Consider the following 17,654-nt stretch of genomic DNA (forward strand, 5'->3'; position numbering starts at 1 on the left):
AGAGAAAGGAAGTGGAGTAAGAGCGTGATGGAGACGTGCGGTCCAGGGAAGCAGGAGGCGAAGGGAGGGCCTAACGGTCTGGGAGTCCTAGCTAACAAGTAAATATTCAACTAGGATTTTCTTAATTGTTGAGATGAGCCTTTTGGGGTCTATCCAAATAAATACAAAAGCTCAAGTCCATACTTGTTACTAGAAAGGCCCTGACAGTCCTACAGTTCAGACCCTAAACGGCCTGCTCCGGGCCACTGGCTTCAATGCACCCCAGGAGGAGGGAACTTCTGGAGTCTGCTACCCCTGAAAAGGCAGTTTGCCTGGAAAGTCCCAGTAGAGCCTGCCTTCTGTGGGTTTGCAGAAAACGCTACCACACAGGACACTGGTATTTCTGGAATGGGCTTTAGCCAGTAGCCAATATCTGAAGAAGACCTGGGAGGGCACACTGGTAAGCTGACACAGTGGTGAGAGAGATGGGAATCTGGACACCTCTGCATGTCACTTGTCCCAGGTGGCTATTGTTCTGGAAAGAACAAACCTTTACGCGTGGATAGAAGGTAAATAAATGTGCTCACCGAAGCTATTGCTTTGACAGCCTTTAAAGAAAAGAAAATTTGTTTTAAGAAAAGAGAACACTGGCTGAACCTCATTCTTAACTAAAAGGAGATCGCCACGTTTTGTTTAAGTACTACCTGCCTTCTCTCCACTCTCTTCACCTCTTCATGTGAACATCCTTGCCCTAATACCTAATCCCCTGCAGAAATGACAGAAGGGGGCCCCATGACAGCCCACTAAAAGGGGTCTGTCCCATGTCTACACAGGACTGAATCTATACCTTTGATTGAATTCGCTGGCAGCTTTCGGGTTGGGTAAATGTAATGAAGTAATAAATGCTTCTCATTTATTACTGGGAAGAGAAACGGACTAGCCAGCTGTTTCTTCAGTGGGTGAAATTCTGTCAGAAATGCCTCTTTCTGAGGTTGACCTGTTGTTAGATCAAAGCAAGGTGACCTACGTGTGGCTTGGACGGTTGCTTGGGCTCAAAACAGGTCTCGGAGCTGGTGTCACTGACTCATGCCATTTGGTGTGCAGGTTAGTGGCATCTGTGTTTTAACCTCAATTCGTACTGCTGCATGGGTCTGAGGCTGTAAAAGAAAAACAACAATGAAAGAACTTCTTTACTCTTCGAGGTTATACAGGATAGCCTGTTCTTTTCCTGATCTTGCTCTTTTGCCGTATCAGTCTGGCCTTGGTGTCTCTGACCAGTGAAGCTCTGCTTTGTGACACTCAAAGACAAGTTGCTATCCGGAGCAGGAGGGCAGTGTGAAGGCGAGAGCCTGTGTGGGGCTGGGCGACTTGCTCTGAGGGCGCTGAGAAGGCACCGCCTTTCTCTCCAAGGCCAGTACCCAGCTGCGCGTGCATTGCCTGGGTACTGGCCTTGGAGAGAAATCGAGCCCAGTATTTTGGCTAAGTGGGTGCTTGCAGCTTTCACTGGGTAGGTGACTTAGGGAGGCGTGTGTCAGGATAAAGAATGACTCTGCCTGGAGACTCCCAGAGATAATTTGGAGGTAGAGTTTGGGAAGAAAGAACAAAGGTGGGGAAAAGCCAGCACTTAGCAAAGCAGCAGGAAAGCAGAGTCCTACTTAGTGTGCCCTCCCGCACAATCCTCATTTCTGTGGACGCCCCGGAGCGACTCGGAATTCAGCCTGACTTCTATGCATTTGGTTTTCAAGGAAAAGCTTTTGTTAATGCTGACTGTAAATTGACGGGGGGTGGGGGGGGGTGGGGGGGGGCTTTAAAGATGCTTCCTGAAGAACAAAAACTTGTGCAGATTCTGTCCATAGCACATCAGTGTGTTTAACAACATTAAATAACCCTATTCGTTCCTTCAGCAAGCATTTACTGAGCACCTACTATGTGCCTGACTGTGCCTCGTGCTGAGATATAGACAAGAAGTACTCTTTGTCCTGAAAAAGCCAACAGTCTGACAGGGAAATAAGCAGCTACAACTGTATAAGCAGTACTGTCATACTGACCCAGGCCCCACCAATTCGGAAATGATCGTAATTTGGGGAAGGATTGTATTTGTGGTAGTCTAGAACACGTGTCTTCTAAGCTCACTGAAAGAGAAAGCGTCGCTCATTCCCTTCCCTAAAAGTACAAATGACTCAAAGGGCCACAAAAGCATCCATTGGCGTGATGCAGCAGCGAGAGCGGAATCCCGCTTTAACGAGCAGACAAGATACCAAAGCGCTCACCTTGGAAGGGCAGGCCTCTGACTGCACTGTTGCCATCTGAGTTGAAGGGGTGCGACCTACAGAAAGAAAAAGTGAACTAAGAGTACAGAGGTAAACAGTAATATGATAAGACCATGTCCTAGGCTGAGAATGGGTCAAATGAATAGCCAGGGCAATGACACAGTGACTTCAGTGAATTAGTGTAATGTGAGCTGTCAGAACAAATAACCCCCAGTATTTCGCTGGCTTAATAAAATTCAGGTTTATTCTTCACTTGCATAATGTCCAAAACGGGTTTTTCGTCACTGGTGGCTAGCTGCTCTCCTAGCCGGAGTTCAAGGATCCAGGCTCTTTTTATCTTGTGAAACTACCATCTTCAGTATATGGCTTCTAAGCTCTCAAGAACATGAAGGAAAACATGTGGGAGATTTTTATGAGCTATGCTGGAAGTGGTGCAGATCACTTCTGCTCACGTGCCACTGCTAGACCTCAACACATGGCTACACCCAACTGTAAGGGAGGCTGGGAAATGTAGTCCAGCTGTGTGCCGAAAAAGAGGAAATGACTGGTAACTAGCTAGGCCAGACTGCCACACTCAGCTAGAGGAAGAGCTCATTCCTCTAGAGGTCAGCGCCATATGGACAGGCACCCTCTCTCTCTCCCTTACTTTGGTATCTCTGATGCCTAGTTGAGAATCTCAGGCCTTCCTGGTCATCTGCTGTCATTTACTCCATGCCATGCCTCCCAGTAGCCTTGCTCTCTCTCACCCCCCCTGCTTTATTTCATCAGAGTGCCTATTATTACCTGATTACATCCTTCCTTATCAGTCAGTTTTTCACTTCCTGGCCTTCCTCCTTCCTGGATGTGACCTCCATGAGGGCAAGGACTGTGTCTGTCATGTCCACCACTGGCAGTGCCTGGCACAGTGCCTGGCACATGGCAAGTCCTTAATCACTCATTGCTCAATAAATGAATGAACCTATTGGGCCCTGGGGTCCATGAATCTTGAATAGATTCATGGAGAAGGTACAACTTGAGCTGGGCATTGAGTAGAATTGATCTGGGAGGAAAGAGATCGGGAAAAGAAAGAAGGTAGATTAAAGGAGAGAGAAAGGGCCACAAAGATGTATAGCTTGAACCATTTATGGAGTTGAATCACATCCATGCAACCAAAATACTTGAGCTCCCATAACATACAGGTCCATATTCTAGACCCGTTGCTTAGGTGGAAGATGCAAAATATAAACAAGGAAGCCCATCTCTATCCTTAAACAAACAGCTTGTCTTGAGCTCTGCTTTGGGGCACCTACGACACTCCCCGTTATATAGCAGGTTCCTCAACCCAGCCAGCAGGGCTCTCCACTGAATGACTTCAGTCTTCCTTTCCAGGATGACCGTGGCCTTCCCACACAGATATCTGCTCCTGTGTGGGGCAGTGGTGTGGGTTAGAAAGCCGGGTAGAAGGCAGAAAGGGGTGTGGGGCTTCGGACTCAGCTGTACTCACTTGGAGTTCTGGCTCTCCCATTTATAATCCTTGGGGCCTTGGGCAAGTTCTTAACCTCTCTATGCCTATTCAGCAAATTAGAGATAATCAAATGTGTTTCCTGGCTTTACTGTGGGAACCAAATGCTATTACCCAGAGCCTATCTCGGTGTCTGGTCCATGCACCTCATGCTCACTAAGTAGTGTTGTCTTCCTTCTTGGCGGCCCCTAACCTGCCCCCTGTGCTTCACACAATCCCTGGTCCGGCGGCGGTAAACTCCTCCTGGGACCTGCACTGACACTCTTTCCAACCTTCATATTGGGTTGCCTCATAGGAAATCGCCAATAGTCAGACGTTTCTTACCTCAAAATGGAAATTTCATACGGTTCTCTTCCAGCGTTTTCCAACCTCCCTGCTGATTCTATCCATCAACTCTGACTCCACTTCAAGACTACCTCTTCCCTGTACCCCTTCCCGAACCAGAGAGCGTTTCTCTTGGACCTGTATGGCACTCTGTACCGTTCGCAGGGGGCACACTTGGTCCCACTGGGCTCATCATCTAACCTGTCTAATGTGGCTACCAGGTTAGAAATTCCTGAGGGCACTGATGGCATCTCCTTCTCTTTAAAGTACATCTGCACAGTATGTACCTTGAACTTAATAAGAGGTTACACATTCCATTTCCCAGACCCAAATGTGATTAGACAGGGACTCCGGTACACTCGGCGGGACTGGGGTCAAGATCTGGTGAGCCTCTGAACTGTGCCAGCCAGCGCTGGGGCCCAAGTCCCTTGTCCTCTAATGCGACCCTCTAGAACCAGCTGCCTGCTATAGCTTTTTTCTCTCTTTTCCTCTCACTCTACCTGCCTCCTTAGCAAATCAACCTGAGAAGAGAAACATGACAAATGCCTTAAACCTGGGAGGGAGAAGTAGGGGGTCATTTATCTCTCTTGAAAGATTGCTGAGTTCTTGGATTCTCATTTGCTTATTTAAGAGCTATACAGTTGAACCATATGAAATCAACAATATTTCTAACCATTTTGACCTACAAAAATATCCATTTCATATGGTACAGCCTAGTGTCTTGGTATTTGGGCTCATTTACAGACATTCATAGGTGAAGTAGTCTGATCCCTGTGTGTGGTCCACTCACCCACATCCTTAGAGAGATTCCCTAGACAGGCTACTCAGCTTCTGATGGGCCCACGGCCTTCCGTAGATTCTGCCATTGCTTATGGAGTTTCCATCAGAGGCTCTGGATTCAAAAATGGCTAGTTCATGTCCCTCTTCCCTGCAGTTACCAACATATGTGTTTGTTTGATCTCTGGGCTAAATGTCAAGACCTCCAGGCTTGAGTTTTCAAGTCTTCTGGAGAGCCAAGGCTCTCCTCATCACCACGTGGGCTTCTCTGTGCTGGTGCCCAACAAAGCCAGTCCAGCCCCTCCGAGGGCCAGGGGCAGAGCATCCCAGAGGCAAGGAGGGGAGGGAAGGGACTCCTAGCTTTCTAAATATGGCAACACACGGGGCAGGTGAGCGTGAAGGGCAAGAAGGCTTGTGTGTTTTTCTCAAGTAAGCTGTAAATTAAAAATGCAGAAGCTGTAGACGGATTTTTTTTTTAGTAATTTACGAACTACATCCACCTGAATGGGGCAGTCAGGAGCCTCTCGTTTCTCTCATTTCATGCACCCAAAGGAATATACAGAACCTTAACAATTATTGGATTCAACACCTTCAATCATTTCGTGTGACTTTTAAACCGAGTACTTCTTACTGTCCATCTCTAGTAGAAAATATCCCAAAGACAAAAAGCAAAACAAAAAGGTATCTAAAACTGAATTCAGTTGTCTTATTGCAGTCATTTTGAGACTACTCAAGTAAGAAATTATGCCACTGTCGTTAAGAATCAAGATTTTCAGCCTAAGAGAAAAGAGATCAATTATAAAATCAAGAAAGTTAAATTGAAACCCGTAATCTTAGATTTGAATTGGAAATAGCGGTTTCAACACATGATTTATCTTCACCTTCTAAAATTCACCTATTTTCTTGTCTTGTCTATTGAAGAAGCTTAGAGTCAATGACAACCCAGCAACGATGAATACCCCTGGCGTGCGGAATGTGGTCTCCAAAGCCTGTTCCCTCCGAGAAGGGCCAGGACTTCTTGGGGAAAGGGCTGATTCCAGGTCTGGGGCAGCAAATATGCAAGAGGAACCTGGGCTACCATATCATGCCTAAAACTCCAGAGCTGGGAAGAGACTGTAGGAGGTCCAGTGACCTGCTCAATGCCACACAGGAGGCAGGACCCTGGGCATAGCCAGGGCCCCTAGTCCATGCCTCTACAGAAGGCAGCCTCCCCTCATCCAGGCCTCCAGGCCATGGCCCTCCCAGCTAATGTTCCAACCAGGATCCAGAGTTGCCTGACCAGGGGTTTTTCACGGCCACTCTTGGGGGATTTTTGACAACAAATCCATTTTAAGCTACTTTGGCACTGGAGAACTTTAAAAATTAGCCAGGTGAGCAATCAAGACATCCCAAGTCTGAAATGCAAATGCTTGTTCTCTAAGGGTCACATTCCTAAAACCCCCAAGACTATTAGTGCTCTGTCCATATTCCCTCACCCCTATTAGTTTAGTGCACAGCAGCCTGACTTACAGCTCCCACGACCTGCATTCCTTCTCTGACTAAGGAGCCTGCTTTTCTAGAAGTACCAGGGAAATACTGTTCTGGCACCTAGGCAGCCTTCAACCAATGATTGATAGGAAGTGGTAGATCAATATCCCAACTCCCTCGCCTCTAAGGGGTCCCCCAAGGGGATCCAGCCCCAGTTACCCACCATGATAACATGCTCATACGTACACCCTCTATTGGCTTCCTTCCCTTCCCTTTCTCACTTCCCTCCTCCCCCTACTGGTAGCTTCTTAGTATCACCTCCTGAACCTTTGCCTCAATGCCCGTCCTGGGGAACCATTCTCTGAGCCTGTCCTCCCCGGGCAGATGGAGAAAGAGCCATTGTCCGTGAAGAGTGGGCCTCCTTCAGTATTGCTGCAGGCTCGGCTAGACTCAGGCTGAGCCAAAAGACAACACGTCTTTTCTGACTCCAGATTCAATATATCATGTGTTAACTATGTGTGTCTTCTATTGAGAGCACCCAGCTCATTATAAACGTCTTGGCTTTGGGAGTGGAAAGGTCCTTGGAAAAGAATTCCTTTTGGCTTGCAGGCTCATATATTTATTCCTTCTTTGTTGGCCCAATAAAGGGCGTCACTTCTCTACCTATGAAGATACTAATTAGCAAGTAAGTAATTCTAAGTGCAGTGCACTGGAGGTGGTATGTGGGACCTTTTGTAAGTATTTTTAAAATTTCCATCCTTGCTGATGATCTCTAAGTAAATTTTAAGAGACTAACCTCTACGTAGGAGAAGAGACTTATTAGCATGTGTAACTGGGTGTCACGTGCTAATTACCTTACCGCTTCACGATTTAACCAAGCCAAGGGCATCTGTCCAAGAGGACCAGAGAGTCTCTGTGCACCATAACGGAAACGGAAAGAACCCTTCCCTCTTACCTCCACTGGCTGTATGCAGTGTCTCCTGAATAGAGAGGTGATCGTCACATGCTTTTTCTGATCTGCCTCTCCCACTCCAGCTCCACGTTCTGCCCTGGAATGTCAAAGGTACCTGTGTTCATAACAGCACATCTGCAGTTTGAGCAGGAATGAAGGGACTTTAGAACACTACATTCATCTTTGTGGGTAGAGTGCCTTCCTTCCTCTCCATCTTCCTGCTTTCAAGGAACCAAGAATACCGAAAGCTGATACTCGTGCCCTCCCTGTGACCAGCCTCGCCTGGTTCTCTGCAAATAATGAAAATAGCTTTGTGACAATTCACCCTTTTCTGAATCTTTGAAGTATTCCTTGGCGATTCATCTGGCTCTCCTGAAAGATCAAATTCCTTATTTCTGATGGGTATTATCTTTTCTATACGTTAACTTGTTTGCAAACAAACATGTAAAACTGCCAGTGTCTCTTTAAGGGGTGTGGGGCTGATGAGGCAAGGGTGGAGCCAGGCTCCCACTCTGATTTAAGCTCAGGCATGCAAGTCTTGAAACCTGGCACCAAGGTGTCATGACTTGGTGACGGACTGGTCATTTTCAGCCCAGGTTTGCTGGAAAGCAGGCGCCTTACCACTGTCTGAGAACATCACGGCCCCCCTGGTAAAGCTAACCTTGGGGTTGATCTAATTATTAGACCGCGCTATTGAGATGGTTTCTGTAGAGCAAAACAGTTGACTATCACTAATTTAATATCGTTCAATCTAATACCTACCCTGTTGCCTCAGTGTCTATAAACCAGTGGTTTAGTCCGTGTGTGGTCTGCTGACCGGGAGCATCAGCAGCCCCGGGAAGCTTGTTCTTTGCTCCCCGGGCCGAAGCGTTTCTGGCGTCCCAAAATGAAAATGGCTAGTTTCTTAGATGACAGGTGAAAAGCGTGTGTTGTGAGTTTCGGGTTTTGTTTTCGGAAGGACAACCTGATAGACGTGACAGATAGCAAATAAGCACTGAGAGAGACGAAGGGCGCAGCGGTCAGGCTGAACGTTGCCAAGGGAAGTGCGCATGGACCCGGGGTCAGGAGACCTAAGCTTTGTTTTTGCCTCTGCCAAAAATCAACTCTGTGATCTTGGGTCATATCTTTGAACCTTGATTTCCTCCTCAGTACCTGCGAGGGGTGGCCGAAGCAGTAGCTTTCAGTGTGTTGACTGCTGCCCAGAGCAAGAAATACATGTTTACATCACTCCCGGCATGCACACATACAAATGCACACATACGTGACAGAACCGAGAGCGTCACGAAACAGTACTACATGAGGTGCACTGTGGTATTTTCTATTCTACTCTCTTCTATTTCATTGTTTAAAAAATGCTCGTCTTGATCTGCTGAACGGATTTCACAATCCACTAAAGGGTCACGCACTGTGGTTTGAAAAAACACAGAACGCCATAATTTCCGAGGTCTCTTCAGTAGTAGAATCCAGTGACTCTGCTAGATGCCTAAAGGAATTTTCTGAAAACAGTAGCCGAGCTGTGACAGATGGCTACGTGCTTGCATTCTGGAGGAAGTGCATGGTGTAGAACATGGCAGCAGAATGACCCAAAGATAAACAGGAAAATTATAAACCGTTTCCAAGGAGAACGTATAGTACTGCAGCTCTGACAGTGACTCAGAGAATTAGGATCTCTAAGTCATTACACTGAATGCTGCCCAAGTCAACCGGTATCAGAGACCGGGGACATCCGACCTGTCAGAGAGGTCACAGGCTCCCTGGTTGTAGGCAGCTTTCTTTTCAGTTTCCAGACTGTAAGATACCCTCCCCCCCCCCCCCCCACCAAGAGTGATCTCTAGTAGCCTCATTTTTGTTTACACTTGACGCACCATGAAGACGGGAAAATAAAGAAAACAGGAAGTTGGAGAGCTCCAGACTTTTCGTCTTTTGAACTTGGACCCCAATCCTGGCTTCTTCATCTTCTTCTGTTCCCACCGCAGGAAGGGGAACTAATATTTAGTAAGCAGGGACATGTCAAGGACTTTGTCATCTCCCTGGATCCTACGAACCATTCTGTGAAGCCTCTAGGATCCGCACTTACAGAGGCCCAAAGATTTCAGTCCCTCGTTCTGGATCCACTGCTGCTGTGCTGAATCACCATCGTTCCATCCCAGAGGCCAGGGTCTTTCCCCCAGTGCATCCTGCCATAGCTTGAATACAGAGTCTTTCTTGGGGGGATGATGCAACCTCATTTAATTTCGGTGACTGGTAGAAAGCAGAGGCATAAACAGAGCAGACAGGACTCTTGTCAGACAGCAGGAAGGCCAAACCCTGATTTGTAAAGATGGGGAACTTGAATCCTGGGAACGTTCAGTGACTTGCCCAAGGGCACAGAACTGCGAGTAGAACCCAGGCTTCTGGTGGTCTTTCCACAGGATGTCGAACATTGAAACAACAGCAGTAATAATTAAACAGTACTCCTAGTGTGACGCATCATTTCGTTTTAGAAGTTAGAGAAATATTTATATGGGAAAAATCGTTCTGGCTCCTTTTCGTGCGTAAATAAATACACAGCCACGTTCTCCTATTCTGTGGGTGCTGGAACTTGTCAGGAAGCCTAGGTTTTTCTGATACTGAGGGGTCCATGTTGGATGCTTTGTCCACAGTGGGGAACAAGTCTGAATTACTGTGGTTCTGCGGAAAAGGAAGCCCAGCAGGGGCAGACTGTGGGCATCTGGCTCTGGCGCTGGGTTGTTCAACAGGTAGCAGGAGCCTCGGTGCTCCCTACCCTGCTCCCTCCTCCACACTGCCAAGCAGAGTTGGGGGGGCGGGGGAGGGAGGGAGAGAGTGGAGAAAGCCCCTGCCTTGCTCCCTAACGGATCTGGGAAGTCAGGCAGTAGCACCAGAGACCCTGAGTAGATTTCCGTTTTGCTTACCAAGCTGGCGACTGCTGAGGAGCGGCTGCAGCCTAGCGGGGACCCAGAGAGCAAGCCGCCGACATATCTGTGATGCAATTTCAGATGCTCGTTGATACAGTGATGTGCTAAACATGTTCCTTGCTGCTTTCTGTCAGAAGGCATCGGGATGGACGGTTTGTGTTCCCAGCAAGAAAGCGGTGTGATGGGGGTGGGTGTGATGGGTGGAAGGGCAGGAAGGAAGGTTAGCAAGGTACATGTGGGTAGTTAGTCCTGTGGACACTGTAAGAACATTTTAAAAAAATCCCTTCCCCTCCCCTGAAGGGGTAGAAATTCCATGTCTGAGTCACTTTGCACATTTTTCTGAAATTTTCACGACATGTAACATTCAGACTCTGATTTCAGCTGTCACCTTCCCCTTATAAATTCTTGAGAGCCTGGGAGAAGGAAGAAGGAGTAGCTTGTGGAGAGAGCCAGCGGCAGGTATGGGGACTCGGGGTAGAGGGGCCTTCTAGGAAGAGAGGCCAAGAATAAGCATTTTGCACTCCTCTTAAGGGCAGTAAAGCTTTAAGGGAGTGATAAGCTCATGAGGCCGGGAAAGGCAGTACTGAACAAGTACCAACCCTAGACCGGGGGCCGGAGAGGCATGGCGCAAGATTGTATTCGCCCCTGATTTTTACCCCCTCCCGACAATTCCTAAAGCCGAGCCTCTACCCGTCCGTAGAAGCGAACCTGGGGACTTCCCTGGTGGTCCAGTGGCCAAGAATCTGCGCTCCCAATGCAGGGGGCCTGGGTTTGATCCCTGGTCAGGGAACTGGATCCCGCACGCACGCCCCAACTAAAAGATCCCGCATGCCGCAACTAAGAGCCGGCACAGCCTAAATAAATACATACATACATACATACTTAAAAAAAAGAAAAACGAAAGAAATGACCCTGGCCTTTCCAAGAGAGGGGCAGACGCCAATCTTCCTCAGTTTCCAAGTCAGCTCATTTCAGATGAACCCAGTGACCACATCCATGCTGTCAGTACATCACTACGAGTAAAGGTCTAGACAATCCCATTATCTTCAGAGTTCGACAGGGGGATCAGCTAAGTTCAGTCTAGAAAGACTTTTCGCTGCCCTGTGGACGTTTCCTACAATGGCATTTTCTTTCAGCAGTTTGGTTTTATGGTATCTGTTTGTATTTCCGGAATATGGCATATCTCCTGGGCACTTTGCGAAAGATTCACTCAGTTCTTGGTTACACCTAATGCTATGGATGACAGAGTAGCAGTTATGAATCCTTTATTTATTTCTTTTTTTGAGAAGCACTAGATACTTTTCACGTGGCAGACAGCCGCTTCACATCCCCCTCCCCCAATCAGCCTTAGTTTAGGCAAATTTATCTCAATATTGGTTTGGGGAAAAACAGCAGCTTGGAAGCCAGAGATGGTTTCTAATCCCAGATCTTCTACATGCCAGGTGTGTCAGACTTTGCACATTTACTCACCTTCTCTGGGCTTCTGTTTCCTCATTGGTAAAATGGGAGCACTGCTTTAATCTCTGGGTGGTGTGAAGGTACCATGAGTCTAACACACCCGGCGCAGTGCTTAGCATACGGCTGGAGCTCCCTGCAAGAGCCTACAGTCTTGGACAGGAAAACTGATACATGCACATAACCGTTTTCCTGTGTAGGGGATAAAAACAAGACATATAGCCCTATTTCCCACTGTAACCTGTGCCATTATCTGCCCCTTCCCTGGGAGGAGTGACAAAGGAAGGAGAGGACAGATACCAGGCAAGGCAAGCAACTGGCTCCAGGGAAGCAGATGAAATAGTGGGAGGGTGTATTCCTTTTCTAATATCATACAACATATTGCCACAAACGTAGCAGCTTAAAACAGTGCCCACTTACGATCTTGACATTTCTGTGGCTCAGGAATCTGGGCACGGGCTAACTGGGTCTTTTGCTCAGGGTCCCCTTGGCTTGCCATCAGAGTTTTGGTTGGGGCTGAGTTCTCATCTGAGGCTCAGGGGCCTCTGGGTTGTTGGCAGAATTCAGTTCCTTGAGGTTTGTAGGACGGAGGCCCTCAGCTCCTAGAGGCCCCATTACTTGCCACCTGGCCTTCTCTACAACGTGGCAGTTTGCTTTTTCAAGGCCAACAGGAGAGTATCGCTGCTTCTGCTTGTCTTTTTTTTTTTAAGGGCTCACCTGATTAGACCAGATACATCACACTAATTATCTCCCTTTTGATCAACTCAAAGTCAATTGAAGAGGGATCTTAAAATCCCATAATTCACAGATTCCACCTGCACTCAAGGGGAGGAGACTATACAGGTTATGTACACGAGAAGGCAGGAATCTTGGGGGCCACCCCAAGAATTCTGCCTACCGGACAGTTCCCTGGATATACCCAGATAAGCTGAGGAGAGACCTTCTTGCTTCTCTTTGTATTATTTTTATGAGACCAAACATTAAGTAAGAGAACTAAACCTACTATCTTGCATGGCTCAGCCAGGGTGAAATTGTTAAGTAGGGAAGAAAAGGGGGCAGGGTGAACCTGAAGATGTGGGACAACCTTGCACTGGCAGTGGCGCAGCGAGCTTATGAATGAGTGGGTTCAACTTTTGTTGAACTGTTACTTAGGAAAAGGAACCGACTTTTTAAAGAAGGAAAATGCGATAGTTTTCCCTAGAAGAGCTCCATTAGTGCCTGTCTGCCTGCCTCTGGTGGACACACAGTACTAGGTAATGAATGCTCTGTAAGCAAAGGACAAAACTGAAAGCAAAAGCTGTTCCCCACACAAAGATGGAGGGGCCACGGCCACTCAGCCTCGGTTCTGAGGGGCTATCAAAATATAAGACCTTGAGCGTCTGGTCTGTGGTGCTGAGGGAATGAGGGGCTATAAGGCTCTCTGGTCTACCCCCAAGTCACCTGGGTCCAGCCCCAAATCCTGGCTTCTGCCTTCCCGCTGAAAGGATGAGCCTGGGAGAGGAGGTGCTCAGAAGTCCCTCTACTTCAGGGACTATCCACTGAACTTCCTGCCTCTTCTTTCCACCAGGCAAGCTTTCTGCTCTGTCCCTTCTCCCAGCTGTCACTAGCACATGAATTCACAGCCATCTCCGTTGAGTTTGGTAATGACCTCTGCCCTGTTGGGTGGGAGCTGACCTCTGCATCCACGGAGAGGCTGACTTTTCAATCAGTCCTGGTCACTGAACCAGAGCATTCCTCTGAGGGGGGCTAAATAAAGGCTCTGTCTTCAGCACTTCCCCCTACTTTACACATGAGAGAAGGAGAGCTCAGATCCAGATGTGGCCCACCCTTTCTACCCCGAGGCCTCCCACACCTCATCTCAATGACCCCTGACTGGTTCGCCAAGCACTTATGTTTCCAATGAAAGGGTTGAGGTTATAGAGTAACGCAAGAAAGAAAAGTTGCTGCCTTTATTCTTGGCCCCATAGAACCTTCCCCTAAAAATACTCTTCCCCTACCCAGGAAGATAATCCTGTGATCTCTAACCCTCGGGCTTGAAGTCTTCCCGGACATAAAACACCAAGTGAGAATAAATCTAGGTCAAAGGGAGTCATGTGCTCTGTAGCTGAGGGTGCGAGAATATCGTAGATAGTACACTCCGGTTATGGTTGTACAATACAATAGCTACCTGTGGCTATTTAAACTTAACTTAAATAAAATTAATTAAAAATTAAAGGTACTCGGTAGCCAGTGTGGCTGGTGGTTGCCACAGTGGACTGTACAGCTAATACAGCATTTCATCATCACGGAGTTCTATTTGCTAGCACTGTGTCCATGTGATGTTTCTTTAGCATCTTTGCAAATATGTCCTTGTTTCTACCGGTGGTCCTTGTGGTTAGGATGTATTATTCTAGTGTGGGGGGGGGAAACACTGCTAAAGACTGCTTAAGAAAACAAAAACAAAAACAACTGCTGTAAATGCAGTGCCGGGGGAGGGGGGGACTAATTATCAAAAGGCTGCGTTTTCCCAATTTTCTTTCTTCTATTCCCGCCCGCCCCTTCTACAAAAGTTTCTTCCCTTCTTTTACATTTGCCTTCCTGCTTTATCTGCAGAGTGTCATGTTTTATGTAAGGCTTCCCAGACAAAGTGAAATGCTAGACCAGATTTCAAAAAGAAAAGGATCGGACAGGAACCAAAAGTTTGTTTGCGGCACAGGAATAAACAGTGGGGCAGAATGCGCCCAAATCACACCCTGGGAAAAAAAGGAAAAGCAGAAGGAGAGGACGAGACTGGGAGATGCAGGGTAGGCCTGGTCCAGATAGTAGGTCTGGAGGGTAAAGCAGACTGGGGCAGTTCTCGCCATTGCTGAGGCTGGCAGGCTGCCCAGGTGCTCAGGAGTTCCTCTGTGCAGTAACTTCCTAATCAGACTCTTCCTGCTTAGGAACAGTGCCTTCCATAAGAATTTATCTTTGACTCACGGGTGATCTCCATCTTAGGCTCAGTGTGTGCACGAAGAAGACATAATAGGTTAAATGCTGTGTTTGCGGGAAGGAGGCCTTCTTCCTTGAGCTCTTGGAGGAGTCGCAAGGACCGTGTCCCTCTCCTCACCAGCACTGTCTGTGGTTTCCCTCCCTTAACACCAGTCACCCCTTAATGGGTTCTTTAATGCCTGTGCTCTTCCCTGGGCAAAACTAGGGAAGCTAAGCAATGCTCTGAAAGAAGGCAGACAGTGGAGATGGCAAGTAGAGGGCAGGATAATGCTCAATAGTGAGGGTCGGGGGCCGGGGGGTCACAGGAGACAGAAAGCAGGGCAAGGGAGGGGCAAAGTTCAAGTGGGCATCAGGAGCAGGTGTGCAGAACTATAGTTCTGAGGGCCTGCGGCCAGAAGACTGGAGCTGGGGCAAGCTTTTCCACTCACTCCTGAGGCTCTTCTCTGCCTTCTTGGAAGGCAGGCCCTCACCCCACCCTGAAGCATGGCTGGCCAGGGCCTGTCCAGGTTCACGAACAACTGTGTCAGACAGTGAGAAGTGAGGGTGTAGAGAGGAAACTGGCTGGTCGCAGACAGATGGTTGGTGTCCAGGGGTCTCCCATCCCTTGGCTTGGGGGCCCTATCTGTATCTATCCTATCTGTATCGTAAACTTCAAACCTTTCTCCAGCCGTAAGCAAGTTCCTCTTGTGAATGCAGCAGTCTGGATTTCTACTCCACTCCACCCAGACTCCACCCCGTCCCACCCCAGGGTCTGCCAAATGCACAACTGAAAGCTTCGGATGGATAATGCCGTTTTCCTCTTTTGTCTTGCAGCTGTCTCCAACCTGGACATCGAGAGCAAGCTGAGCGTGTACTACCGTGCACCGTGGCACCAGCAGAGAAACATCTTCCTCCCGGCCACCAGGCCGCCCTGCGTGGAGGAGCTGCACCGCCACGCCCGGCAGAGCCTGCAAGCCCTGCGCAGAGGTGACTGATCTCGGGCTTGTGGGCATTTCGGGGAGAGAACTTGGAGCTCGTACCATCAAGGGGTTGTTTTCTGTCCCATCCGTCCCAACACCTCCCCTTGTTAATAGCAAGTACTTTGAAATGCTCCCGTTTTCTACCCTGAAGTGAAATTCATGGGTACTATAACCTGCCTATTGATGTAACTAAAAATAGCATTATGGCCTGAATATGATAATAAAGAGAATTTAAAAGGAAAATTATTTATAATAATGATATTTGCAATATGCAAATGCCCAGGCACAGCTGCACTAGAAGACATAATGAAGAAGTCAGATGTTTGTGCCTATCAAAAGTAGGTTTGGATTAAGTAAAGACAGAAGTCATTCTGAACACAAAGCACAGAGAAATGAAAGAGTCAGGGGGCAGGAGGACACAACCATAGAAACTGGTGCATTCAGCACATATTATACATGAGCAAAAAAAAAAAAAAACCCTCTGGATTTTAATTAAAAGAGAATTAGCTTTGACTCAGAAGTAGGTTCTAGGCTTTTCCCTTACAAGAAATTCTGGCGGGCTGTGGGACCCGGGGCACTGTTTCAGTGTTCAGGACTGTACTATGCATTGTAGGATGGCTGTCATCCTTGGCTCCAGCCCAATCATCTAACAAACAACCAGAACCTTCCCCAGGGGGTTTCTTCTGCTGCTGTTGAGAACCAGTGATCTGGTCCATTCTACAGCAGAGCACATGGAGCCCTAGAGAGGTCAGGACACTTGCTGAGGGTCACACGCAGCAGGTTAGGTACAGTGCCAGGACCCAGACCCCCCCAGCCAGGGCTCTTTTCCTCCGCACCATACACTGTGTCCTAGGGAAATAAATAGTTCTAGTTCTCTCACAGTCCCGAGAAAGCCGGAGATAGGCACACAGCATTCAAGGTGGAAGATACAGCCTCCTCTTCCACTGGTCACTTTTCAGTGCCTTAAAGCCACTCTAATTAGGACAAGGAGATTAAAAACTGGCATCATCCTTTTTAGAGCCCCCTCCGTTGGTGTCAGAAGTTGGCATGCCAGCTTTTTTGGCCTTTAGATTTTTGCTATGGAGACACATGGGGTCTGTACATTCAGTGTCTTTGCTCCAAATTCCCTATGCTCCTTTAAGGAATGGTATTTTGCGAGAGTATTAAAATTCAAGTAAAATATTTTTATGTCACTATCAAGATGGAGAAATAAAATGACAAATGTTGTTTTCAGCTTTTTTCTTCCTCATGTGTATGACTCCTCCCTTTTGCCCATCCCTTGTCTTTTTTCCCTTTAATGAAAGAGCTAACCTACTAATACCCCTAATGCAACTGTTTCTAAACATTCCCCTCGGTTATTGGTAGCAGATACTGTGACCTTTATAATGAAGGGTGACAGTATCCTCTCAACCTATCGCTGGCATTCTTACTATTCACTTCAATTTTATAGTTGGCTGAAAAGTTCTTTACCAAATTTTTCGTGCCAGCCACCTTCCAGAAAGCTTCGTTAACACTCTTGCTGTTCCTCTGCAGCCTGGATTAGGCGCCCGTGCCATAACTGCCTGTGCCTCATCCCACTGTGCTCCGTATAAGCTTATATCGTAACTAACCACTTACGGGCTTGTCTTCTACCGTTAATCCATGAGCAACTCAAGGACAAGGATGATATCTTATAAATTTTTTTTTTCTTTTCTTTTTTTTTGGGCCACACCACGCGGCTTGTGGGATCTTAGTTCCCCGACCAGGGATTGAACCCCGGCCCTCGGCAGTGAGAGCACAGAGTCCTAACCACTGGACCGCCAGGGAATTCCCATAAATTATTTTTATTCAAAGCATTCAGCGTGACCCTGACATAATAGTAGGTCCTCAATGAATGTTTGTGCAACTGAATCAAATTCTGCAGAAAACTGGTCGAGTACTGAGGGCAGAGAACGACGACAGAGGAATCTAATCATTCTCACTAAATACCTTCTCTGATCCCATCATTAGAGAGCTTGAGTAACGTTAGCCCTTTAGACGTAATTATTTGTATCCCTTTATTATTATTCATAAGTCATCTCTGATTAGATTTTTCCAGATTCAACC

General features: G+C 47.5%; 1 protein-coding gene and 1 long non-coding RNA gene across 6 annotated transcripts in view; one reads left to right on the forward strand and one right to left on the reverse strand.

Moving 5' to 3' along the window:
- Window positions 1-17,654, forward strand: part of NHS (NHS actin remodeling regulator) — a 347,396-nt gene that overhangs the window by 269,763 nt on the left and 59,979 nt on the right. For 4 of the 5 annotated variants that reach the window (XM_079911197.1, XM_079911200.1, XM_079911198.1 and 1 more), the window contains exon 2: window positions 15,424-15,576. In XM_079911197.1, coding sequence (XP_079767323.1) covers window positions 15,424-15,576 — 153 coding nt within the window. Of the gene's footprint in view, window positions 1-14,159; window positions 14,424-15,423; window positions 15,577-17,654 lie in introns of those variants that run through there. The other variant, XM_079911201.1, reaches the window with a different exon arrangement.
- Window positions 1-17,654, reverse strand: part of LOC307180768 — a 97,327-nt gene that overhangs the window by 16,580 nt on the left and 63,093 nt on the right. Inside the window, exons 4-6 of the long non-coding RNA XR_013825779.1 lie at window positions 7,274-7,367; window positions 2,250-2,305; window positions 1,007-1,136 (exon numbers count right to left, since the gene is read on the reverse strand). This is a non-coding gene — a long non-coding RNA (uncharacterized lncRNA). The remainder of the gene's footprint in view (window positions 1-1,006; window positions 1,137-2,249; window positions 2,306-7,273; window positions 7,368-17,654) is intronic.

This window comes from Stenella coeruleoalba (assembly GCF_951394435.1).
Source record: "Stenella coeruleoalba genome assembly, chromosome: X".
Taxonomy (NCBI): domain Eukaryota; kingdom Metazoa; phylum Chordata; class Mammalia; order Artiodactyla; family Delphinidae; genus Stenella; species Stenella coeruleoalba.